Here is a 26,599-nt window from a genome sequence, read left to right as displayed (position 1 = left end):
GCCGTCCAGCCAGTTTTTGACCCAGCGCAGAGTACACCTGTCTAAGCCGTGAGCCGCCAGCTTCTCTAGGAGAATGCTGTGGGAGACAGTGTCAAAGGCCTTGCTGAAGTCCAGGTAGACCACATCCACAGCCTTTCCCTCATCCACTAGGTGGGTCACCTGGTCATAGAAGGAGATCAGGTTGGTCAAGCAAGACCTGCCTCTCATGAACCTGTGCTGGCTGGGCCTGATCCCCTGGTTGTCCTGCACATGCCTTGTGAGTACCCTCAAGATATTCCTAAGCAGAAAAGAACCTTTAATTCTAATAGGTGAAGGGACTGCTGAGGTCATCCATAAGCAAGATAAAACTACAACAGAGATTTCGCCTAATAAAGCATCTTATTCAGTCTCACAACACTGCACAGCCCCATTTGCTCTCTTGTTCACCCAATCATGCCCCACAGTATAAAAAAAAGCAGCTTTAAAGGATACGCACATGGTCGTAGTTTTCCCAGCTCCATTGTGTCCCAGCAGGGAAGTGATATTCCCTTCATAGAAGTTGAGACTGAGGTTGTCCACTGCAGCTTTGGATCCATAAACCTTTGTTATGCCATGGAGAGAGACTCCCAAGGTGAGATCAGTGGGCTCCGGTTCCAGATGAGGAGCGGGGGCACCTTTGATACCAAAGGGAAGGGTCAGAGGACAGTTACTGCACTGCAGCAGGTGTTTGTGCTACTTTTTTCACCTCAGAGATAAGCAGGGCTTTTAAAAACAAAATACAGCAAAAGTAGTTGCCTTTCAGCTGGGAATGTAAAGAACATTTCACAGGATCTGGATCATTTTGAGCTCTCTGGGATTTCTCCTTTTTACTTTTGCAGCTTCTAATAACTCCTGACAATAAGTATTAATCACTTCTGAAAAGGTCTCATATTTAGATGTTTTGAAGCACCTAACCTAATTTATACTAAACGAGCACAGAAAATTAGAGGACATACAGCAAAACTACAGAGTTATTTTCAGTTAGGTAGAATCAGCAAGCTTTTATGTGTGATCTCACAGTATTTTACAGGCTAAATATTTAAAGAGATGAACAAAGAAGCACACATCCCTTTTGCCAAGTGGAAACCTCTATTTGCTTGCACAAACAAAAGTGTGTTTCTACATAGAGCATTGTAGAGATATACGCATCTAACGTAACTGCCCAACTACAACATACACAAATATGTATGTGAATATCAGTACTGGATTTCCACACCAAATGGGAAGAACAAGTATAATTTAAAAGCCAAATCTCCATTTAGGTAAGTAACAGCTTCCAATTTTTCTTGTGCTACAAAATAAGGATAAATACAGAAATGTGCTTTCTAAGTATGGTGCGCCCCTTTACAAATTTGGCTTCGTTTACCTAAAACATAAGTTAATACTGCTACCCTGTCTAGCATTCACATACATATCCTATTGTTGAGGGTGGCTTCTTTCCTTAACATCAGCTTGGTGAAGAGAAGGCCTCTTTGTTTCTCATTCCAGAAGGGGAGGTAACTGTTGTATTCGACCCAGTAAGATGGAAGCAACGGGAAATACCAGGGAGCTGCCATGCCATATCTACCTACAAGGAGAAGAGGAATCTCATTCAGGTATCTGTTTCTGCAGGAAGTATCACTATTGGGGTGCACTCAAAATAGCAAAAATAAACTCCACAGAGATCTCTCCCCTCTTGATGTGCTCATGTATGTATTACTGATACTTGGTAGAGAATTTGCCCAATTGACACAATAGGAAGCATTCGCTAATTTGTTATTCTGAGTAACTTCATAGCTGGAGGGCAGGAGGACTTTACATTTTCCACTGGGTAGATTTCCGTATGCCAGTGGACTGCTTCATTAGGTGGGGAAGAAAAGCAAAGGACAAATGTACTCACTCTTGCCCAAGGCAGGAATTACTTTTTGAAATCAAATGATATAAATAACACAACACAAAATCACTCAACTGACAAATGCAGGCTAACATGCTCTGTTCTCATTTTCACTCACCAGACCGCAAACACATCCTCCCATGTCCTTGGCTCCAGCTTATTCAGGAGACCCACCTACCCATTTGATAAGCAGAGGAACCCTAATTCTCCCTTGCTCTGCTCTGTATCAGCTTCATTAATACTCTCAGACATCCACAAAGTCATGCTCCCTTTGATCTGGAAACAGAGGTATCCTGTGTGTGCAGACTGTCTTACTGCCTGAACCACGGAACCAGCCAGTGTTGAATTCACTGTTTTCCAAAAGAGATGGTACAGCACCAGCCTCGATGCTTTGTATCCTCACCTGGGAAAACATTCCTTATATACCATCCCAGGATGAAGTAAATGAAAGAATCTATCAGAATGAGCCAGCACATCCAACCAAAGGAAGTGTTGTCTCCAATCATTGGGGACTTATACATGTTGTCCCACTGCAGACCTGCAGAAAGGATACAAAGGATAGAAATACAAACAGAATCTATATTAGTTAATGAAATGTCACAACCATGGGAGCTCAAAGCCTTGTTTTGTCTACAATAAACATACCTATGCCCTGTGCCTCATATCGAGCAATGTATTGACTTGCATAACTGAACGCAGTTGGAGACAACAGACTCTGTGGAATAAACAAAATTGACAACAGAGAACTTATGAATTAGTCTCAAAGAGAAATGAAGTCAGTCAACCAATCAGGTACCTCATTGGCTTGATCCAGTAGCCAGAAAAATGAGTGTTTGTTTTGGGTTTTTTTCCCCCAACAGTCACAAAGAGCGCTGGACCAGGCTTATGATGGGCAGTGCTTCTAGTGATGGGCTGTAATGTCTCCTTAAAGCCTGCCTTCCTTTTGCTTCCATACCCAGGACCCAACTTCCTCCCTCGTACAGGGCTTTATTTTAGGCTTTTGAAATACAGCAGTGCTTGAGAATTACCTGCCATGCGGTTAATAATTTTACCACTTGCATTAATAGATGTCCTTTCCCGAATTTGGTGACTCAAAGAAAATAAGTCTGGCTTCTGGAACCTAATACCTACCTATTTCTACCCCTGGTAAGAAACAAGGCTTTACATCTATTTCCATGGCTAGGAATTTAAGATACATGAAACTAAAGGGTGAGCAGAGCCAGCAATGAGCAGAGCCAGCCCTCCTTCACAGCCCTGCTACCTAAACTCCTTACTGAGACAGCCTTGCTTTTCACAGTGGTTGTAAGTAACCCATTTTGCTTTGCAATTTGAAAGGGCAAAGTACATAGCTCAAACTACTCTGATTCAGCTGGCAGGTGGGAACTCACTAAAATTCCACAAGTAGTGCTTCCAGTCATGGGACACAACTAATTCCAGGTCTCCCTCAGACAGGCCATGGCCAACTGTCCTGTCGTGCTGTCGTACCTGTCAACACCCATTGATGGAATTTAGAAAGGCACCCAACTCACGTATATTTGTGACACAAGCTGTAATAAGGACTGAAGTTTATTGAAGGTGAGTGTCTGCTTCCACACACACGGTCCCTGTTATCGAAAAGCAGAACTTACCAGTAGGCTCTTCACAGAGAAGCTCAAATGATTCTCAATGACAAGCAACACGATGAAGGGGAAGAAGGTGAGGATGTACACGAGACTGCCCACCAAGGCTGCTATGTTGGTGTTATTGAAGAAAACACTGATGAAGTAGCTCATGGCTATGATGGACAGGCTGTAGTCCATAAGGTACAGGAACAGGAGCGCTGTGTTTGTTTTGGGAAGGATGTCACCCACTTTTAGAACAATGATGAGGAAGGTGACAGTAATTAGAAGGAAGATGGCGCACTCTATGAACCAGGCGATGAAGTGGCTGCTGGCATTAACACCCATCATTTTCATGTACTACGGAGAGAAACGTGAAAAAAAGAATCACAGATGACAACTGTTTATTAAGAGATCTTTCTGCTGATATTGAACTGTTTCTTTTTTCAGTTTCTGGACAGGGCATACAACCAAAATGTACTCCTTCATACTTTGGCATACTGCATGTTGAAAACAAGGGAGAAACGATGCACTCACATTTCTAGAATGCCCCAGGTTTGCAAAGCCGTCTATTGCAAAAGAGCAGCACAGACAGGATCTGCAAGAACGAAGCATCGCAGCCCACAAGCTCCAAAGCAAGTTACAAATCTAAGGCCAGAAGTTTTCTAAAGCATTTTGGTTATTTTTTTAAATAATGCCAATTGATCCAGTGGCTTGAGTGTAAAATCTCTTAAGTATCTTTGAAACCAAACCATTTCTCACACATCCCCAAGACAACAAATAGCAGCTAAATTACCATGGTTATAAGGAAGCAATATTAATTTATACTAGCTGATGATCAAGTCCACAAGACTTGTATAAAACTGTATATTTGTATTGATAAATCCAAAAGAAACTACAGGTGCTGTTGTAGATTATTACACACCTAAAAAGATTACTGACACCCTGGTTCTTAGAGACAGTGAAACTAAAGTAAGGGTAAGGGGCTGTCAGCTAGCCACTGGGGTTCACTCATTTTCAATCTCATCACAGTTCATAGAGTGCCCTTTCTTGGAAATGTTTTTGGTGAATCAATATTTGTTTCCATGGGATCAGATAAAAAACAAATCTGCTCGAGCTTTTGTTGCTTGCTGAAGCTTAGTTTTACAAAAGTTCTTTGCTGCTCATCTCTGTTAACTGTGTTCACACTGAAAACCTGAGTGAATTTAATAAATTCCCTATGTCTCAATGTCATTTCTTTTCCAATAGGCAACCTGAAGAACTTCATTTCAGAGGAGCTGATGTAATATGTAGCACCTTCTGAAATACAAAGTATAACAACTTCAGGGATAGGAAATAAGTCACTTTTCATGTCTTTGTCCCAAATAGGTATGACTCAAAGTAAATTTTTAGAGAGAGCTTTAAATCTTCAGAAAACTTGTAATTTTGTGAGGTCCCCATGTTTCCAGTGTTCAGAACTGCAAAGCAATATTCTCACCACTTGAAGGGCAAATACCCTGCATTTCTATGGTTTTGAGCTTGGTTACAATGTCAGAATTTAAACACTGCAGGTCAAACAATAGGTATTTGGAATATTATTTTCCTTAATGCTTGTTTTGCTCCATTTAATATTGCATATGAGACATACTACCCACTAATAAGGAAAATCTGTTTATAATTTTGCACGCCCCAGAAAGTTTTACCGTACCTCATAAAGCCTCAGATCTTTCTCTTGAACAAGTGTTTTAACAAAATCAGCTATAAACAGTCCCCAGGCAGCCATCAGAGCAAATGGAAGAGAGTAGGTCACACTGGTTAAGAACCTGTAAAAGGCAAATGCAGGCTTTAGCTGAATATGAAATGTTCTGGGGATTAAGGCTTTATACAGAATATACTTTTCAGAATAATACTTTGGCGCAGGAAAAGACATGCTTATATTTCAAAAACGTGGAGTATAATTAATAATTACAAAAAAGGCTATTTTGCCATTGCATTGGATTTTCTATTCATGAAACTCCTGACTGTTCAAAATCTTTTTTCTTTTTTTAAATCACAGAGGGGTTTCCAGATGCATTCTGGAAGTTTTGCTCAGCAGCACCACTGGCAGGAGCAGGAACCGCCACAGGAGTGGCATCCCCTGGCTCTCTGATGGCGTGCATCCCATTTTGAAACATCACAGCAGCCAGCCATAATTCCCAGTTCTGTTAACAGGTATAATGGCCAAATTTTGCTATCAGGCTGTATTTCCTGATGCCAGAGTTTGGATATAGGTGCTTCCCCTCACAGTGTCTGTCCTATTACCCCGCAGGACAGATATTGCGGACCCAGGCCTATGTGGGCTTCACAATTCTTGGCTCCTCACTTCCGTTAAAACCTTCTTCCTGTGCCAAATGTGCGCAGAGAAAAGACAACAATGGCCAACAGTAAATTTCTCCTTTTGTGATGGAAAGCAATTTTTCATAGCAGGACATTCACTTCATTGTATCTACAGGGCTTATGCTTTCCTCCCTCATTTCTAAACCTGGCTTAAAAAAAAAAAAAATCAGTGATATTCCTGGGAAAACTTTAATGTACAATAACAGTAAGAAATTAATATGATTACATTTGGTTTTAATTTTTCTTACTTGTAAAGCCAAAAATTTCCCATAAACCAGTGTTTTCAGGAAATGCTTCCATGCTAATGAAGCCGTATTTATAAAGAACAATGAACAGACATTTCAGTAGCTCTACTAGTTCTTTGTTGTTTGGGGCTTTTTTGGCTACCACCTTGTGCATGATCTCTAGGCTATTAAAAATTCAGCATTTCCCAAGACCTTCTGTGTACTGGTATATATATTCCCTCCTTTTCCCTGCAGGATGCTAACTACGCAATAACAATCAATAAACAGTCATTTTATGACGACTTCTACTGGATGCAAATCCAAAGCCTTTAGGTATTTTAATAATTGAGTAAACTCATGTCCCTCTGAACCTGGGGTGGGGAGGGAAACCCGAAGGCAAGCGGTTTTCTCAGCAGCCCAAGAACAAGTAAAGGAGCAGATAACATTGTAGTAAATGCCTCTAGCAGCCAGTTAATCATTGTACAAAACTATCTCACAGCAATAATTCACATATTTCCTGCAAGAAGTTGGCAGTTGTTTTGAATGCTCCTGCATACTTGCAGGCACTTTGCGTGTGGTTATCTTGAGAAGAGATTGCAGGTCCCCAGCTCTCTTATGTGACAGGCCAACACAGGAGGTTAATGGGTCTGCTATAGGTCCTGTAGCTCTAGCTCCCATATAATCTTTTAGCTCATGCAGTAGACACACAGGCTTTTCAGTAGAAAGAGCTCCTAAGTCTAGTCTGTACTTCTGGTCCAAGGGAGACCCTCATGTCAGGACAGAGGGACCATCCAGCCTACTACTATTTGCTGAACATCCTTCAGTGCTTTCTGATGGACATGAAATCCGTTCCCTGTGCGTTTTCCACTCAGTTTGGCCACCAGCTGCGGCCAGGGTAATAACTCTGAGGAAGTACCATGTTGCCAGCTTTCCAACACAGACCAAAATTGTCTTGCCGGAGGGGCAGGTCCTCAACTGTGAGAGATTTGCTTCTCTCTATTGCATTTGGCAGAGATGCGGGTTTATACTAGCTGCAGATCTGGCTCAAGTTGAGCAGAAAGGAAGATGATCCAAAACTTTTTGATCTGCTTCACCATTCAAAACTTATTCTGGTCCACACATAGTTCACGCTGCACTGCTCTGTATAACAGGCTGTTAACTCTGGCAACTCAGCACATCAAAAGCTTCTCTGTCCTCCCTCATTATTCCAGAGATGAATGGCACAATTTCATCTTCTCTCTTATCCTTCTTAAAGTGTCTGAGAGGCACCTGTGTTGAGAACTATCTGCTATACACTGAACATTAGCCAGAATCACTGGAATGAATAACAAATACCACAGCTGGATAGCAATCTCTAGGAACAAAGCTCATAAACCTAGGGACTCTTTTTTTTCCCAATAAATAAATTTTCTAAGTTCTGCTGCATTGTCTGCATGTAAACACCTGCAGAACAAGCCAACACTCATATTTAATCCAAGTCCTGCCAACCCCAGTCTCTGTTCCACCACATGTAGTAAAATAGGGACAGCGAATTTTACTTGCTGTAAAACCTATAGTTATCATGACAATTCAGGTACATAAAGAGCACTGAAAACAAAAGATTAGGCAAACTAAACATGGACTATTTATACTAGAGTCCAAAATTCCTTCTTTTGTTCAGACCCTTGGGAAAAAAAAACCAAAACACCACCACAAAATAAAATGATTTCTATGCCATGTGAACATGGTATTAAGGAGACCAGCGCAGCTGGTGAACTCCACCAGTCAGACAAGATGAGCTTACACAAAGCACGAAGACAAAAGCCACACAAACTTACATATCCTTATTGTAGCAGGGGTAAGGCATGGCCTGGACTTGAACAGCTATTTCCTCTGGATTCTTGCCAGTCTGTAACTCAATAATGGCTCTTTCAATGCTGTCCTGGATATAAATAAACGCCCGGCTGTAAATCTGGCTCTGGGAGGTGGAATTGTGCGGGCCCACTGTCCAGATGCGCTCCCTTATTCTGTTGGTGGTTTGCGTGATCCTGCTGCTCATTCGGATGGTGTAATTGAGCACAGGAGGGAGGGCCAAGTCCCCATGAACTGAGCGCCCAGGGTTGCTATGGTTTGAAGGCAGCTTGAAAATGATACCTTGGAAAAGAAAGGGAAAAGGCTTTCCTTCAGTCTCGACAGCATGGGAGCAGTACACAGATACGTAGGAACTCCTCATTTTTATAAGCCTTTTCTACATTACAATCCATCATTTCATTTCTTTGCTGCACAAATAATGCTCAGATGGGTAGGCTGCTTATCGAGGGTCTAGAAGTAGAAACTATACATCATTGCAGCTACTCGTACTTTCAAATGTGACCAGTGATTCTGGGTGCAAAATACACCCCCAGAGCCTTTAAATTTTTCCTACTGAGCGTTCAAAAATCAAAGGCTCTCAAAATAACCAGCTGTATTTGGAAAAATCTTGCTGTTAACATGGACTGTCACACATATGTTAGGTATGTCACTCAGCACACGCACCTCTCATGAATGTGCCCAAAGGTACTCTATCAATAGAGCTCACATAGTGATGCCGTAACATAAAAACCTCAGGAACACGGTGTTGAAAATTGTTCATGACCTATACACATATTTTTGTGCCCACACAAATTCCCGCAAAGCTGAGATGTCTAAGAATATAAAAGCTTTGCGAGTTCCTGTTAGGAAATGGCATGCTGTAGATACAGTTTGACAGACAGGCCTTGTTTTCCTTTGAAGTGTCTCTTTGAGTAGAGGCAATACCACAGAAGTTTTTCTCTTCAGAATATTTTTCTTGATTATTCCATATATAAAGCATACGATGGAATGGAGGACAAACATGGAAGAAAACTGCTTTTATGGGAATAGACAAATATTATCAGGGTCTGAAATTCCAAGAAAAGAAAAGGTTTCTATCTACCTTTATACTTCAGTTATGAGGTATAAAACCAAACAGGTCACAGGACTTAAGTAAATCCTAATTGAGGAGATATTGGGCATACTTTAAAAATTAAGACACATTTGTATCATTCAAATTAATATAAGTTCCTATTCTCTACTCCCCCCAGCCCCTCTCTGCGGTCTGATCTGAAGCTGCAATCTGATCCCACAATCGTGAAAAGTGCGAATGAGAAGACCCAATATAATATTGCAGTGTTTGGCTGGAACGTCTCAAGAGCTTTATGGCCTTCTAATAAATTGAACTGTCTCATATCTTTCTCGATTAAAGCATTTTTTCCCATGGGGGCCTGAAAGAAGGCAGCTGTCATGAAGATCTCCTAAGGGCAGTGAAATTTCATTCAAACTGAGAATTAATCAAAAGAAAACACTAGTTGACCAAAGGCTTTCTATACAGACAGCAGAGGTGTAAGAGAAGAGGAGGTATAAAAAGGAGAGTGTAAAACACTGCCATAAGGAGGTCTCAGTGTGCAGGTCCCACACACACTGGCTCAAAATCGATTGCTGTGTGGTGGGAGCTGTGACCACAACAACTGCTGGTGGAAAGCCAAACTTCCTATGCTGGACTCCCAACCTGTACCAGCCTAACTTTAATTTACAGGAGGACTCGAGACTGTCACATACTTGCGAAAAGCTCGTTCTTCAGAAACAGCTCTTTAGCTACCATTTCCATTTCCTCTAAGTTTCTGACTGCCTGAATGCGATTAAATGAGACACAGGAGGACACATTTACAGCAAGGGTAGCTAACGTATTCAGCTGATCGACAATGTCAGTGTTGTTCTGTAATTCCAGCCGAATATCATCTGGAAAAAAAAAAAAAACACAACACACAAACAAAACCAGTAGCATCACTACACATAGCAAAAAATCCATCACATCATTCCGCTCTTTACACTAACAAGGACACCAGAAAGGAAGATAAAAACCCATCATACTAAAAATTAAGTGTAAAATACATTTCTGCACTTAGCAGTGCAATGAAGGCATGTTGTTGACCCGATTTTTATGTTAATCATTTGTAATATGCTTGTGAGTTTGCCTTTGGGAGGATGCCAGCAATGGGATGTGACAGCCATCCCAAATCAGAAGTTGCTACTAACCTGCTGAGGTTTTAGACTCACATATGATGCTCGCCATTCATTCCACATCTTATGGTTTTTGATGTAATCAACTCATCTGTTGAGCTGCTCTGTCTCAGGGGAGAATGTGCTTTATACAAGCACATCAAGGAAACGTTATGTCTGTTGTGCTGATGTGTGTACTAAACCTGATAATGCAGTTTAATAAAGACACTGCTGTTTCCTGGCTGTTTTGAAAGGTGACTGCATAATGCAGTGTAACTAATATGGAACAGCTGCTGCAGGCATGATGATTTTATGGGGAGTTAAGAAAGGAGATGCTACTCATGAAATAACACAGGGGTGATCACGAACAGTATGTAAATATCCTTCTGACTGCAATAGACTACAACCACTCTTGGTTTATGCTGGGTTTTGCTGGCATAACCCAGATTCATGTTGACATGTATGGCCACTCATTGAAAAAGCGGGTAGGGACAATAAGACCAGCTAGGAAGGGACTGTGATCACCGTGCTGTGCACTAACAGGGGATATATCCACCACCGCTGTTAGCTGATGATTCCCACAGTGCAGATCAGAAACTCTCGCCTTGAAGGACCATGCAAGACCACCAGAGAACAGCAGATTCCAGGAGAGCATCTCCTGTAATGATGCCTCTGGCTTCATCAGCCTGGGTACCTTTATCTGATCCCTTGCTTTTTTGCTCTGGAAAACTTTTAAGTTGAACCCTGATGTGACGCAAGTGAGCTCTCCACAACATTTCCCAGCAGAGTCCCAGGTAGCTCATTTGAAGTCATAATTATGGCTAAACAGTGTCCTCCAGTGGCCACACTGAGCTGCAGAGATTCCCATCGTACTATCCCTTCAACACTCAAGGAAACATCTCTTCATACAAGCCCTTTATTTTCTAAGAGTCTTTTCCCATAGACCACAAGATTTTTGAATCACAGCTGAGATTGCCTTGCACTAAAGCATCTGATACTGACTAGAGAAGAGCAGTACCAGAGGATGGCTACAGTTTGGTGACTCTGGAGGTCCCAGACCTGAAGTACAAATAGGAGGGCAGCAAATGTGGAATAACTTACCCAGTTCATTTATTTGACTCAGCAGTTCAGCTGCATCCAAACCCACCATCAGCTTGATAAAAACCTGCACAAAGGGATTCTGCAGGGTATTCTATCAACAAGCAAAAAGAAAAAGCATCAGTTTGACCAGAAGTGCCTTGAGCTCATTCAGTGTATTTCTAAAATATAACAGACCAGCTGCCTTCACTGAGCATTTGTATGACACCCTCCTACTCCCTTCCGGATCTTCCATATTTCACTCTGTGTATCAGGATGGGGAAAAGTTAGCAATGAAAACATCATACAGAGCCCTGTGAGTCCAAGGCAGTGTTTTCTGAAGTCAACAGAAGATGGCTATTGAGTCTCCACCAGGCACTAGAGTACCGTGGAAAAATCATGGATAATCTTTGTTATTCTAAAAGTGCAGTAAATTTCATTTGTGTCTGTTTTAAGTCCTGTGAACACAGCCAGAGCACAATGGATAGGGGACCAAGCAGGGGATTGGAGACCAGCAGACAGATTTTTGTTTGCTGAATAGTTCATTATTCCACCAATGAGTGCAGTCAGCAGAGAATATTTCATTTCACTTTTGCATATTCCACTCTGGATTTTCTCGCACTGCCACAGAAATTATAATTAATTCCAGCCACTGAAATTAACTTCTAATGTTTTAGTGTTTCAGAGATCTCATTTTCATAGTTTCCTAAGAAAAGGAGACAATTTTTACTGCAGAGAACGGGAAGCAAGTATGTGAAACATTACAGCCTACTGCTTTCTGTATCCAAGCAAGGCTAGGCTCCTTTGGAGGGGAAAAAAAAATTATTTACATTCACTAAGGTACAAAGACATCTTCTAGCTCTTACGTGTGTACCCAGAGCTACATGCTTATTATAGATACTGTTTCATTTTCTGAAAAAGTCATTTCTTGCCTGGTCTTGGCTGGCTGGATCACTCCATCAAGCAGAAAGTTAATTTACAAACTGAAGAGCGTTTCCTGGTCCCTAGCCCTCCAGCAGGCCTCAGCATGGCCAGTGTCGGGGAGCATATTACAAATAGATCATTTCAGAAAGAAGATTTGCATGGAAAGGTGCATCAGGATTATTTCTGTTACGGGAACAGGCAGGCAGGCACAGAAACTGTGAAGTCCAGGACAAAAGCCTGAGAAGGGTCTCCCCAGCTGACCTAAGATGTCCCTGAGGTCGCTGGAACCCCAGCTTATTTCAGTGAAGAAATCCATCCTCCCTATTCCATCCCGCGAGAGAGACAGGGGAGGTAGGATCTCATACCTTGATCATCGGAACTGTCTGGTTTAACTTAGTTAGTGAGGTCATGATGACAGGAGACTTGTCCAACCACTCCTGGGACTTCAGGGCTAGATCAGCTATCTGCTTCAGGGTTGCATTAGACTATAAAAAAGCCCACAACATATAAGCATTCATTTATTCATTACCTTACAGCTTTTAAACAATAAACAAATCAATAAAACAGCTAAGACCAAATTTGGTTTCCTTAGGATTTTTCTTAGCACCCTATCACTGTTTGGCAAAGTGCCCCTTAACACACTGAATTTGGATGCAAGTACTTAAAAATATGGCCTCGTATGTGACATTTGGAGCATGTCTTGGATATCAGCTTTCCTTCTACCACTGGTCTGCTTGCGAACAAGTACTGGTTATAGCATTTGTCCTGGGAGACATCGCTCTATTACTGTCTGAAAATACGAGGGTGAAACTTCATAAACTGAAGGCCTTAAAAAAATCGTATTATAAATATTAGACCAACGGCAATTTTTTTGAGGTAAGATTCATTCAAAGACAAAAGATGACTCATATGACCAGCAATGCAACTAGGAAAAGATAATTTGACTAATACTCCAAACAGTGAGAAAATAGACTTCTGCTTCTCAAAGACACAAGCCTGTGCTAGATAAATTACAATCCTTTTGCGTGGGCGTATCCTGATGTACTGTAAACAGAGCCATACCTTTCCCATGATTGCTCGAGTTTCTATGGTATCTGGTGTATAAAGGATCTTCCCAAGCACCATTGGTTTTAAAAAAGACCAAATCAAAGCTCCAGTTGGGGTCTTGACCAGGTCCAGGTAAAAGGATAAGCAAAATGGTGCTGCAAGGGGAGAAAAGCAAACAAATTGCACGGAGCACAAATAGACCAGACATGAAAAAGCTACCAGTGTATTTTTTCCCATCTGCCCAGTTCGTTGCTGTGTACAGTGAATGACTTCAGGGCCCTCTTCACTGACTGATATAATGTGTCTTGACAAAAGCAATCCACCCCCAAGATCTCCTGTTGCCGAACTCAAGACAATAAGAGTCTCATTGTTCAAGCCAAGATTCTCTGCTTGAAGCTTAAATGGAGTTTCATGAACTCAGAGGTGCTAATAATGTCAGAACAGCTGGAAAAACTACACATCAAGAAAAAGCAACAACCTGTCAAGCCCTAAGACCAGATCATCAACAAATGGGAAACAGTGCAGTGTCAAGCACTGCTCTGCTACATAGGCTGTTTTCCTTTTAACACTTATGGAAATAAACCACCAATAATTAGGGCAGTGCAGATCTTCAGCTAGCATAAATCATGAGCACTTACAGCCCTTCAGAGACATATGGGGGAACAGCTCAGCACTGGATCTCTCTGGAAACAGTAGAGTTTGGCTCTGAAATGTTTTTGCCTTAAGGAAAAGCCAGACTTACTGGAGTCATGAGGAATCCCATATTTCCTCATCATCTTTTGGACATAGACATCCTCCACAGAAGAACTGTTGCTTACAGGGTCTCCAAAATCTGGAAGCAAGGACTCAAAAAACAGGGGTGTGATCTCCTGGTTGCAGAGAACTTTTGACATGGACTTAAATGTGCCACGTGTTATCCTAAAGTTGTTTGGTTTAAATAATGCCTGCAGAAAAGAAAATGCAAATAAATCCTGCACGCTAAAAGCATCCCATTCTGAGAGGAAAAAGAAATAACAGAATTAGAAGGCAAGGATTAAGCATTTTTATACTTTCTAATGAGAAGTTTGTCTCTACAAAAAAGGGACTTCCCATGGAAATCATGCTTTTATGGCTAACCTCTGCTATGACAGAGGTGGTAAATTCATTTCCAGGTATGAGATCCAATTTGGGAATTGCCTATAATGTGTGCCTGGTGACACATATATACCCCGGGTTATAAGACAGAATTTGTCACACAGATGTGCACATCCCCTATCCCCATCTAGTCCATGACTGCACGTGGTTCTGCAATGTGCAGGTAAAGTGATTACTGGAAACGGTTCCTGCGATCTATGCTGTCATTGACTATGGATCAGAGAGGGACTGGATCCAGTGCTGGATGAAGTTAGTGCAACCTGAAGTTATTGCAGCTGTTGGAGCAGGACTGGGTTTGTACTGAATGTTTTGGGCAGTCTTGAGGCTTTGGGCGTGTTCTAATGCACACTAAAGCTAGAGCAAATTTTTGCTGTTGACTTACGTGGTTTTGGATAGCCTTTAGCGGGCAGTTCTCCAGTTGCTTTCACAAGCTGACCCCTTCCAATGCACTGGTATATTTTGTTGGAAGTCTACCCTCCTTCAAGACAGTTATTTATCCCCCGCATTTTTCTTCCTAGTGTCCCTCCTACAGCACGTGTTCCTAGTGTCCCCTGTCATGAGCACATGATGGTCCCACTGCTCCAAATCAAAGCTCTCCCAGGAAGGCAACATATAAGTTTGATAGAGATTCTTCTTAGGACACCACTGCTTTAAAAAATAATCAATAATCTATGATTTAATGCACCTTTGGCTTCTAGGGTAAGAAATGCCTGTGGAAACTGTTCCAGCGGTGTTTTGCCTCCAAAGCACATGCAGGCTACACGTACCTTAGTCAGTGCCACATTTCTAGACTGCCGGAGCGTCTTCAGTGAGTGAATAGCTTGTAGCAATGGATCAACGCCAGGTTCAACCTGGTGTCTGAAATATTTCATTTTTGTCAGAAGGCCTAACATCTTGTCCACGGGTTTCTGAAGTTCCTTAGGGAAAAACATCTATGAGAGACAGGAAGGAAATCAATTATGATTAGCAGGAATCTGTGCGCACATGCATGTACATGCCCATACTGTGTTAATTCTAAGACAAAGATTGTGGGATTTTCAAAACTGTTAGGAGGCTTAGGGAGTGGATGTCCCATGGGAAATGAATGGGATTTGTATTCCTAAATCCCCAAGCACTTTTGCAAACCACTCCCCTGAATATTACATATTCCAAACAGTGCATGCTTCCAAACACCTAGACTTGGGAAATGTGTATCAGATATTGGCTGGGATATAATCCGAGTCTCTAAGGAGGTAGCATTTCACCAACATATATGTCAAACACTATGAGTGACTTTTGACCTGAGCCAAATTCACTGGCATTCTCATTTAATAACTTTTTTCCCCAGGATCACTTCTGTAGCATTTAGATGTATTCAATATGCACTTCTCTGTGAATGTTATTTTTACGTGTTGTTTATATAGTTGCATGCGCAGGATATTTGAATCATTTAATAACTTGGCAGTGCCAATTAGATTGGGAAAATATATTTTACAGGACTTTTTCCAGGGCTTCCCTTTTCAAGGAATAAAAAAAAAAAATTAGCCCAGTGCCATATTTTTGGGAAGCCTGAACTCCGCTGGGAATGTTCAAGAGGTTGTGACAGCATATAAATGATACTAGCAGATAGGAAGGCATTTAGAGTAGGTCCAGTGCCTTTAAATGAGGTTTGCTGGTTTACACCAGCTGGGATCCTCATTTATATCCACACTGTCACAGCATGGATATGCAATAAAAATTACTGCATGTGCAAAGCCTGATCTTTGGCTTGGGTAAATCAGCATAGCTTCTGGCCACTGCAATGTATTTTATGACCTTTCAGCCACTACATGCAGCAAGGACTATAGAAAGCACTCTACAAATCCAGAACTAACCTTGTATAAGAAATTGTAAATGTCTAAGTGTCGTAACAGTGTGACCCCCAGGATGTAAGTCTCACGAGTCCTCTCTGAAAGAGACAGATTGCAGAACTCCTCCGCTACTGTTTGCAGCTGTGGGTCAGCAGGATGGATGCGACAAGACTCCAGCTGGAGGATCTGAGAAATGAGCTGTGTTTGCACAAAGGAAGAAAAGATTTGTTAGGGGGTAGACTGCTCACTCCAGTATGCATGGATTAATCTTGCCTTGCTGTTGTTCTTTCCACAGCATCATATTTCAACCCTGAGAACCAGAAAATGCCTACCCATTACTCCCACTCCAAGGGACAAATCCTAAGGACTATGTTTTACTGCCCAGCTTGCACAGTAGTAAAAGCTTTTGTGGCTTCAATTTTCCATTGACTGATGCATGTAAAGTTTGGAAAAGAGCGCTCTTTGGGGCTCAGTCCAAACAAGATGGTTGGGAAGGGGAAAAGCATCTGGAGCTCTGTTTGTGCAGGAGGCTGAGGAAGGCAAGCTCATCTCTCGTTATGGGAGGCTATTTTTGGACCCCGAGTGCTCTCATGAATTGTGGTTAAAAGTATGTTTTCCATCTGGACTGCAACAACTCCTCAGCACTGAGGACTCCACCAAGGACCCCACTCAGTCCTCATTAGTCTGTTATAGTGAAATGTGCCCTTGCTACGGATCGGAGCAACCACTCACCAGGCAGTGCATGGCTGCTTACCAGCTACTGGTGACAGCCAAAGAGACCATATGGCTCTTGGTCTCCAATGGCTGAACTGACGTCAATGACTGCTCTTACTGCATTTCTGATGGCTGTTTTGATCCATAACATGCTATGCCATCTATCCCTGTGGGATCATCTACCTCTCTCCATGCTGTCACACATGCAGTGATCTGCTTAGCTGCATTCACTATCAAATTCTGGTTTTAATGGTCTGAGAGGTAGAAAGCAACAAGATCTCCCACCAGGGTGACAGCAAACTTACCTGACTGCTGTTTTCTGGGAGAGATGCTTCCAGAAGAGCATCGATACTGGCTGTGGATATTCCTGATGTGTTTTTGAGATCCTCTTTGAGCTGGTCCACATTTTTAAACACATCTCTCAACTTTTCTGTAAAGAACAATCAAAGAACAATTGAGTAAGCTTTCTCCAGACATACAGTAATCTCAAGTACACAGAGAGGACTTTAAGTAAAGTATGGGAGTGGGGTACATCACTGCTGATTAAAAAAAAAAAAACAAACCCCTACTTGCAAAATACAGGCATGTTTCCTAGGTTTTACAGTCTGATTTGTGGGCTGAAGTTGACAGGTCTAGTGATAGCAGAAGTTGCTCAAATACAAAGACTTGGGACTTTCAGCACATAGGACTTTTTGGGCAGTACAGAAAACAAGTGTGGTCTAGAACAGGCTCTAGAATTACCCTAGATAAAGAATCCCAAGGACATGAGACATGGTGTACGGTTATTTCATTAATCCCACTTCTTCCTGGCAGGTAAACAAGTCTTGGGATTTCCAGCAGAAATTATGATACCAGTAATGATGTTTACCAACATTGTAAAATAAATACAGAAAATTACCTTGCTTACTAGAATCTGTTAAATTCTCAGTGATGTTCAACATGGAATTCAAAGTAGTCATATACTGAGGAATCTCTTGAAAGAAAGCAATTTCTGGTACATTTTCTTGAAACCTAAATAGGAAAGACAAAACAACCAACAAAATTGGGAATATGAAAAGAAGGCAAGAAGCCATTTCATCATTTCATGAATAGAATACTAAAGCAGTCTAACTCAGAGGAAGAGCCTCACCACTTGATTTGTGTCTGGATGTTTGTGGCATCCCCAATCAGTACATTTTGAAGCTCTTGTGAAATTCTTCTGTGATTCAGTACATTGGTCACAACTTCATTGCTCAGTTCAATAGCACGGAGGAGCTGCTCACGAGATTGACTTTGTTCACACAGTTCTCCAAAGCTAACATTAGGGAGATGGCAAATGTGCTGTATTGACTTAAAGCTCTCATAATCACAAAGAAGTGTTGTCAGATCCCGGAGGCGAGATATCTTCAAAGGAAATTTTGAAAAGGAAGACAAATGCACAAATGCCAGTTAGATGACAGAATTATAAAAGGCAAATTTTAAAGAGTTCAGCTGTCCCTTTCCATATTTCTTTAGGATTAAAATTTTAATATATATTTTTAGTTCATTCAAAAGGTCTCCAATAGAACAGTCCATAACAATCCTACATGAGTTTGTAGCAGACCTGGCTACACAACATTGCACAGGATCTACTAAACCTTGCAAGCCTTAACATATCATTTCCTCCGCCCAACACATACGTAGCAATACTCCATTTGGACTTACCTGTTGACCAATTAATCTTCCCAGAGACCAAATAAATTTACCTTGTGCAACAGGTATAGCCTTTCAGACACCACCTGGTCATCTCTACTACAGCATATGAAATGGAATTGGCTAGAAGTCAGGACTTACGCACCTGCCAACCTGTGTAAAATTATACTCCTTTGCCTACTCTGCTATTATGGGCTTCCCTCTTGTCTGACATCATTATTTACATTATCAGTCTCTTATGGCAAGAACTGCTTTCTGTTTTGTGCCTATAAGTACCTGTCACACTGAGGCTCCTCATATTATTGTTACAGATATATTAAGCAGCAACAGCATTGCATACTGTTACCGTTTTTTAAAAAGACTTTTAAATTCTATTTCTTATACAGAGAAATAAATTGCATGCATGCTATCAGTGCAGTAATGTATGTATGGTGTAAGAAACATTTTATCCAAATGAGGAATTGCCAAATCCAAAGCTGGTGAGAGAAATCCATGAATCAATATTGCTTAATCTCAGAAACCATTATGGTGTTGTGAGACATCTAGGGCTAAGGGAGCATGGGGGGACTTGGACTCCAGCCACGCTAGTGTTGGTATAGCTCCTTAGGCATAGTGATAACTAAGTTAGCGGTGCTTATAACTGCCAGTTGGGTATGCAAAATTCCACTGATTTTCAGCAGGGCAGAGGTATCTAACTGCTATTTGTGCCTTCGAAAACTTCTCCCTACATACTTCTCAAATGAAGCTCAGGCATCCTGGAATGATCTCAGCTCTGCAAGGTGCTTTGCTAAGTCTCAATGTACTGAACTTAGAAACTACTGGTACACTGATTTATGAGGAATACGCTGCCACTGGCAACCTATGCAGTGCTCATCCTTTTGGGATGGCTGGTGGAAAACAGAAGCCATTCTATCCCACAGACTGGGAGGACAGGACATCTCTACCCTCTCAGAAAAATGGGTGTACACTTGGTAGGGACTTATATAAGAACAAGTTCCTCAACCCAGTTTAATGGTGACCTTTAAATATAGGCAGCAGGCAGAAAACACAGTTTCAGTCCTAGTTTCTATCAGCTGTTCTTTTAAGAAACTTTTTTTCCATACGCTGTTTTTCAAAACCTCCATTGCACAGTCATGTATCACTGCAGGATGTCCTTCAAGTCAGCATTTTGAGCAGACTCACTTTTAGCTTCAGGAGCTCTGGTATGGATGAATGTTTCTCAGAGGTATTATTTTGCATAAAAGAGTTCTTTTTCAGATGAGTTTGCTTCAAAAGCAGTGTGATGTTTTCTGTGCAAGGAAGAAAACAAAAGTTACTCGAGACAAAACTGCCAGACTTGCATAAACTTCACAGATGGGAATATCGGCACTTTTATTGAGGCGTACTGAGCATTGCTATTTTCCACAAAATTCACATGGCTCAGGACCTCTGAAATCGCAGAACAAGACCTAGGCTGTAATCTGGATTGTAATGGATCCAGTCCAAGGAGGTGCTCTGGTCCTAAAGAAATCCACCCCACACTGGTAACAGGACTTCTGACAATGCCCTTACAGATGGGAATATCGGCACTTTTATTGAGGCGTACTGAGCATTGCTATTTTCCACAAAATTCACATGGCTCAGGACCTCTGAAATCGCAGAACAAGACCTAGGCTGTAATCTGGATTGTAATGGATCCAGTCCAAGGAGGTGCTCTGGTCCTAAAGAAATCCACCCCACACTGGTAACAGGACTTCTGACAGTGCCCTTCAGAGCACATGTGGTATCTCTATTCTGTGAACAGATAAACCTCTCAGGTTGTACAATAAGCTCATACAATGAATATCTATGTGAAATACCATGTTAACTCTCAAAAATAACTGCTGTCATCTTACGGGTACATAAAGCTGTGAAGGGAATATAGGTTTCCATTTGTAAGATTTCTTTATCTGAGTGTCAGCAACCTGTCATCACATAGTGAAGAGTAGAAGCGCCTTTTGGATAGAGTTGGATGGAAAACTTCTATCTGCAATGTGACATAACTCAAACAAAAAAGGAGTCTGGCTTCCCAAGGTCTCACAGCTCTCGTTAATTGCCAGCGGATGAAAACATGTAGTACCATTCCTTCCCGTCATTAGACGAAACACTTTGAAAAGACAGGCACAACATATTCCAGCTGAGGTCCCACAACATTAATGAAATCATGATTACCTGTCAATTTGCTGTTTTCAACTTCAGTGGCATTTATTAAACACATCAGGTAAGGGTTATAGCTGTTATTCGCTGTCACCTGTAAGATGGTGTTTTCAAATTCTAAAAACAGAAATCTGAAAAATATAAAAAATAAGAAAAACCTGTCAGCTGTTCCTTGGCAGTGTAAATAAGAATTCCAGATGAAGCCATGTCTCCCATGACATGTCCTAAGTGGATACTCTCCCAATTTTATTTCATCAGTTCTTTTTGCTGTTATCTCCCAAAGCTGTCATTCACTCTCAAGCCATATGTATAAGAAAACACACTTGAAAGGTTCACTGTGGATGCAAGATATAGATGGAAAGGCATGCCTAGGGGAGACTGAGAATCAAAAATTAGAGTCAGACCACAAAGAAGGGGTTTCTGAAGAGTTTACCACTGGTGGCAAGCCTCCTACAGGATTCTGCTTCCACCATGAACTGATACATGCCAACACAGAAAATTTTTGCAAGTCTCACTTTTAGCTGTACGTTCAGTTCAAGGAGAAATTTCCTCTTTTTCAATTTAACCCACGTTAGACCTAGTGTCCTAAATTATGGTGATTTCAGGCTTAAGGTGCTCCACTGGAAGAAAATAACATAATTCACATGCTGGAATGAGGATGGTGGTCACTACCCATAAATGCAATTACAATACCCAAAAAGCAAACTCACCGTGTGATCAAACTGGCTGGTGACAGAGTTTGGTCACTTTGAGTCCAAGGTAGGGTCTTGTTGTACAGGGTTTCTGCCTTGACAATGAAGTGATGAGCGACAATGTCAATCACACTGTCAAAACTAGTTTTGTTGGAGAGAAAAGCTGAACTGGAACTTATACTGAATTCACTTAGCAGATCAGAGAAGTTCAGCCTCTCGAGAATGTAGCGAGTGGCTTCTATGATTTCTAGAACTGACACATCGTTGGCAGAATTGTTTGCCACTGCTTCCAACAACTTTGCAAAGGCAGCTGCTTCAGTTAGATTCTTTTTGGTGTTTAGGAAACTGTCAAGCACATCCCAGACGCTTGAGTAATAACTCCATTTGGTGAGGCTGAAGGCACCCTGGAGTCTCTGCAGCAGGTCATTCATGTGGAGCTCATCCTGCGCCACACTGAAGAGTGTGGACAGGTTATTCCAGCCTGCTAAGCTATCAGAAAAAATGAGGGAGTTCAGTACTGTTTCGTTCAGCATGAAAGGAATGAGCATGTTCAAAAGCTGAGATGGGAGCACACCACCCACATCTTGGACTGGGACGGGGCAGGAGGCATTACTCTGCAGCAGCCACGCCGTGAGAGCAGTCAGAGCTCTCGCCTTCTCCTGTACCCAAGAGTTTTCCAGCTCGGAGACAAGGTTTAATTCAGAAAGGAAACTCAGAGAAAACTGCAGAGACTGGATGATGCACGACAGCTCCTTGGAGAAGCGTTCACTGCTGTTCTTGTAGACAGCAGCAAACTCTGGAGACAGTTTCAGGTTTGTTATGGCAAGCTGGAACATTTTTTTAAAGGTGTCATTGCGCGTTGTTATATCCTCCATGCCCATGGAATCAAAGAGAGGTTTGCAGGGGCTCCCAGCTAGGGACTCGCTTAGAGTGGTATTTTCAAACAGCATCTCAAGTGTTATGTAGAGCATGTCCTGAGCAGAGCAGTTCTGGGGTGTCCCATAACGATTGTTGCTGTTCTCTAGGAAAGGACTCAAGGCTAAATGCAAGAACTCCCAAATTTTTGCCTCTAGCGAAGTATTGTGCCGTAAGGAAGACTGGCTGAACTCCTTCTGCAGCAGCAAATGTGAGAAATGATAGACAATGTCTATTTTTTCTTCGAATGTTTTGTTTAAGTTGGTGTCATGAAGGACTTTCATTCCTGCTCTCCATATTTCAATCAGTCTCTGAGTATAGTTACTGTAAGAATCAAATAATAGGTTGATAGTTTCAAGCTCACTGATATTATAATGTTTCTGTAAACCTTTTAAAATTAAGATACTCCTTTGCATGGCTTGCAAGTATATGGAGATGTTGGCTCCTCTGGAGTCTTCTTCACCATACAGCTCAAATATGGAAGATGCAAAGTTTACCAGCTGCTTCAGTTCCTTACTGAAAGGAAGACTGGAGCCATTTTTCATGGTACTGAACTGATTTTGCAGTATGTCTAGAAGTGACTGGGAAGTGAGACTGTCTATACTATTCCAGTTCATGGACTGGAGTACTTCAGTAATCTGCCAGAAAGCACGAAGTTCGTTTCCATGCCTTCCATGAGGGGAACTCTGGAGTTTCTGCATTAGCTTAGACAAAGAAGAGATGAGCAGATAATGATCACTGGTATTCACCTTTGCCATGGCAGCAAGAAGCTGCTCTATGGACAAGAGTTGTTCTGCAAAATTTTCAGAAGTTACAGGGGTCAACAAAAAGTCAGAAAATAATGATGACACTTCTTCATTTGTGCTGAGATAATTTTCAATGTCTTCAAGCGAGATTGCATGAAGTGCAATCATTTTGATCACCTCCCGTGCTTTCTCTGTATTAAAATGAGTCCTGTTTAAAATTATCTGATTCCAAATCACTGCAGCCATAGTTAGAACATCTTGATTTTCTTTTCCGTAGGGATTAGGGTAGAACAATCCTTCACCACCAACTTCATATAGTGGAAGTATTTCTTGAAATATTCTTTCCAAGTTCAGCGTGCTGTTTGTGGCAGAAGTTGAATTGAAAAAGAGTTTTAATGAATGATACAAATCATTAAGATCTGAGGATTTAATTCCTCCACTAGAATTATGAAAGATCTTATGTACTAATGTTTTTCCAGGAGCTACCCCAAAGTCCACAAGAATTAGAGCTTTCTTCATAATTTCTAGGAGTTTCACATATTCACCCACTTCTGTTAGGTTCCATTTGGTGGTCAACACATGGCCGGTGGCGTGCCACAGCCGTGAGAAATGTCCCCACTCAGACTGGTTGGAAGCACTTCTGTCCACCTGAAGCAGTTCATATATACTACTGTTCCTCAGGGAAACAGTCAGTAACAGATGGGAAAACACAGGCAGCCTATGCCAGTCTGCTGAGCTATCAGAGAAATTTAGGGAGTTCAGTACTGTTTCGTTCAGCATGAAAGGAATGAGCATGTTCAAAAGCTGAGATGGGAGCACACCACCCACATCTTGGACTGGGACGGGGCAGGAGGCATTACTCTGCAGCAGCCACGCCGTGAGAGCAGTCAGAGCTCTCGCCTTCTCCTGTACCCAAGAGTTTTCCAGCTCGGAGACAAGGTTTAATTCAGAAAGGAAACTCAGAGAAAACTGCAGAGACTGGATGATGCACGACAGCTCCTTGGAGAAGCGTTCACTGCTGTTCTTGTAGACAGCAGCAAACTCTGGAGACAGTTTCAGGTTTGTTATGGCAAGCTGGAACATTTTTTTAAAGGTGTCATTGCGCGTTGTTATATCCTCCATGCCCATGGAATCAAAGAGAGGTTTGCAGGGGCTCCCAGCTAGGGACTCGCTTAGAGTGGTATTTTCAAACAGCATCTCAAGTGTTATGTAGAGCATGTCCTGAGCAGAGCAGTTCTGGGGTGTCCCATAACGATTGTTGCTGTTCTCTAGGAAAGGACTCAAGGCTAAATGCAAGAACTCCCAAATTTTTGCCTCTAGCGAAGTATTGTGCCGTAAGGAAGACTGGCTGAACTCCTGCAGTAGAAGATGTGTTAATTTATAGACAGGGTTAATTATTTCTTCACTAGAAGCTTCACTGGCACTTGTATAATGAAGGATTTTCATTCCTGTCCTCAGAAGTTCAGACAAGCTCTCAAAGGTTTTATTGTCAAAATTAAAGAAAAGATCTATAGATTTTAATTTACTGACATTATAATTCAGCTGTAAGTCTTTTAATATGTACAAGGTCTTTTGTATGGCTTGAGTGACTAGTGAGATATTGGCTACTTCAGGGTTTTCCCCAAACTCTTTAAACACAGCTGTTATAAATTCTGACAGTTGATCCATCTGTTCACTGAAGACACTATTTGAATCATTATTCAACTTTTGTAAATGGCTGTTTAGTACCTCTAAAAACTGCCCATAGGCTACGATGCCTGTGTTATTCCACTTCATCGACCTCAGTTTCTCCCCGATGCTCCAATAGGCATTCAACTCATCCCACCAGGTTTCACCCATGGAGCTTTCTACTTTCCGCATCAGTTCAAACACAGGCATCAGTAGATACTGATAACCTATGTTTGTGTCTGTCATTATAAAAAACATCTTCTGGAGAGCTAGGAGCTGGTCTGGAAAGTTTCTGTAGGACACAGGCTTAAGCAGATAATCGGAAAACAAAGATGGTATTTCTTGCATTCCATTTAAACGGTCTCTGAAGTCTTCCAGAAACAATGGCATGCTAGTGGAGAGCAACATTTTGAGAGCATCCTTAGTTTGCACTGTACTAAAATTAGAATTATTTAACAGAACTGGATTCCAAATCATTGTAGCTAATTTTAAAGCACTCTGAATTTCTTTCCACTCGGTCATTATATTGAAAATGGAAGTCCCATTAAAGTCACTCTGTAATTGCAGTGATGTGAAGTTATAGATTTCATCAATTATTTCCTTATTATATGGTTCCTTTAATTTATAATCATGATGTGGATTCATTCCCAGTTCAAGAATTGCATACAATTTCTGTAATGTTTCATTCTTCAAATTTCTGAATAGATTTAAGCTTTTTAATTCACTTCTATTCATTTTTTTCTCAAAGTCTTCTAAACGATGTAGAGACTTTTGTATGGCATTTAAATCATCTGAATTAATGGACCTCTTGGAGTCTTTTCCACCAATCTCTGGTGACTTTATTTTTCTGAAGGGGGAAAAAAAGCATTTTAGTGAATATGAAATCAATGCAAGTGGAAATGTAAGGTGATTTAGAGCAAAGATCATAGACTTGAATTATACTGTTAGGAATATCCCTTTAACTAATGTCTTACCTCAGAACTTCCTCCAATTCAGATACTAAAGTCCGATTGTCTTTCCAGTTAACAAAGGGATTACAAATATATCTGGTCACCAAACTTTTTTCTTTATCTACAACAAAGATGTAAAGAGTACATTAGTGAAGATCACATTAGTTTGGAAACTGAGAAGAGCTGTATGGCAAATCTGTCAAGGATAACACGCATGTATGAAGTTAGGCTCCTATGACAAGACACAAGATCCTGGTTAGAAATCTGAGTGCTCTTTTGAGGTGTAACTCTTCTTGGCCTTCTGAAGGAAGTCAGGATGCTACCTGCCATCACAGAAATGATTTTCCATCTCAGGAACAGCTCAATGCCCCTGTGATCTGGGTGCTAATAGAGCTCTCCTCCTGCTTTAGGAGCACTTTGCCATCAGTAGTGCAGCATTAGGTGACCTAACATTTATTATTGTTTCTTTCCCTTCATTTGGGAATGCTTTTTTACTACTCACTCGTAGGCTTTGTCTGCAGCATCATTTATGTCTCCCATAGCCATTTACAGTCATCTTGATACCCCCATTTGTCCAGCCCTCTCACTAGCCACATCTCCATGTTTTCCCTACTTGCACTGCATTAATCTGCTTTCTTCTTATCCACCTCAACTTCCACAATCTTCATGAAACAAGTAGAGAATGGATAACATTTACCAATCTGTCCCTTGTAGCATTTAGATGCTGTACCTTTCCCTCGTCTGTTCACATAACCTCAGTTAGAGGTGGATGTCGAGGACTCTGCCTCTGCTGTAAGTCGACAGGGGTTTAGAGGAACAGCTAATCTTGATGTATAGAGCTTGTTGTGCAGCCCAGTCCCAGCCCCTACCTTGATATACTGAGGTGAGTTTGACAGCACAACTAGCTAGAGGCAGATTTTGACATGCCCCCCCCCCCCCACAAAAAGATACAAA

The 26,599-nt window shown here is 41.5% G+C and overlaps 1 protein-coding gene across 1 annotated transcript in view; it reads right to left on the bottom strand.

The window, feature by feature from the left end:
• Positions 1-26,599, bottom strand: part of ABCA12 (ATP binding cassette subfamily A member 12) — a 92,365-nt gene that overhangs the window by 34,402 nt on the left and 31,364 nt on the right. Inside the window, exons 9-29 of the mRNA XM_009285127.2 lie at positions 25,670-25,766; positions 21,385-25,542; positions 20,690-20,805; positions 19,682-19,788; positions 17,958-18,211; positions 17,727-17,839; positions 17,134-17,258; positions 16,139-16,312; positions 15,053-15,217; positions 13,894-14,095; positions 13,167-13,306; positions 12,470-12,589; positions 11,205-11,295; positions 9,663-9,842; positions 7,886-8,201; positions 5,177-5,291; positions 3,520-3,849; positions 2,537-2,606; positions 2,295-2,429; positions 1,430-1,585; positions 476-653 (exon numbers count right to left, since the gene is read on the bottom strand). Coding sequence (XP_009283402.2) covers positions 476-653; positions 1,430-1,585; positions 2,295-2,429; positions 2,537-2,606; positions 3,520-3,849; positions 5,177-5,291; positions 7,886-8,201; positions 9,663-9,842; positions 11,205-11,295; positions 12,470-12,589; positions 13,167-13,306; positions 13,894-14,095; positions 15,053-15,217; positions 16,139-16,312; positions 17,134-17,258; positions 17,727-17,839; positions 17,958-18,211; positions 19,682-19,788; positions 20,690-20,805; positions 21,385-25,542; positions 25,670-25,766 — 7,342 coding nt within the window. The remainder of the gene's footprint in view (positions 1-475; positions 654-1,429; positions 1,586-2,294; positions 2,430-2,536; positions 2,607-3,519; positions 3,850-5,176; positions 5,292-7,885; positions 8,202-9,662; positions 9,843-11,204; positions 11,296-12,469; positions 12,590-13,166; positions 13,307-13,893; positions 14,096-15,052; positions 15,218-16,138; positions 16,313-17,133; positions 17,259-17,726; positions 17,840-17,957; positions 18,212-19,681; positions 19,789-20,689; positions 20,806-21,384; positions 25,543-25,669; positions 25,767-26,599) is intronic.

The sequence above is a fragment of the Aptenodytes forsteri genome, unplaced genomic scaffold (genome assembly GCF_000699145.1).
Source record: "Aptenodytes forsteri isolate BGI_AS27 unplaced genomic scaffold, ASM69914v1 Scaffold264, whole genome shotgun sequence".
Taxonomy (NCBI): Eukaryota; Metazoa; Chordata; class Aves; order Sphenisciformes; family Spheniscidae; genus Aptenodytes; species Aptenodytes forsteri.
This window is presented reverse-complemented; position numbering and strand designations above follow the sequence as displayed.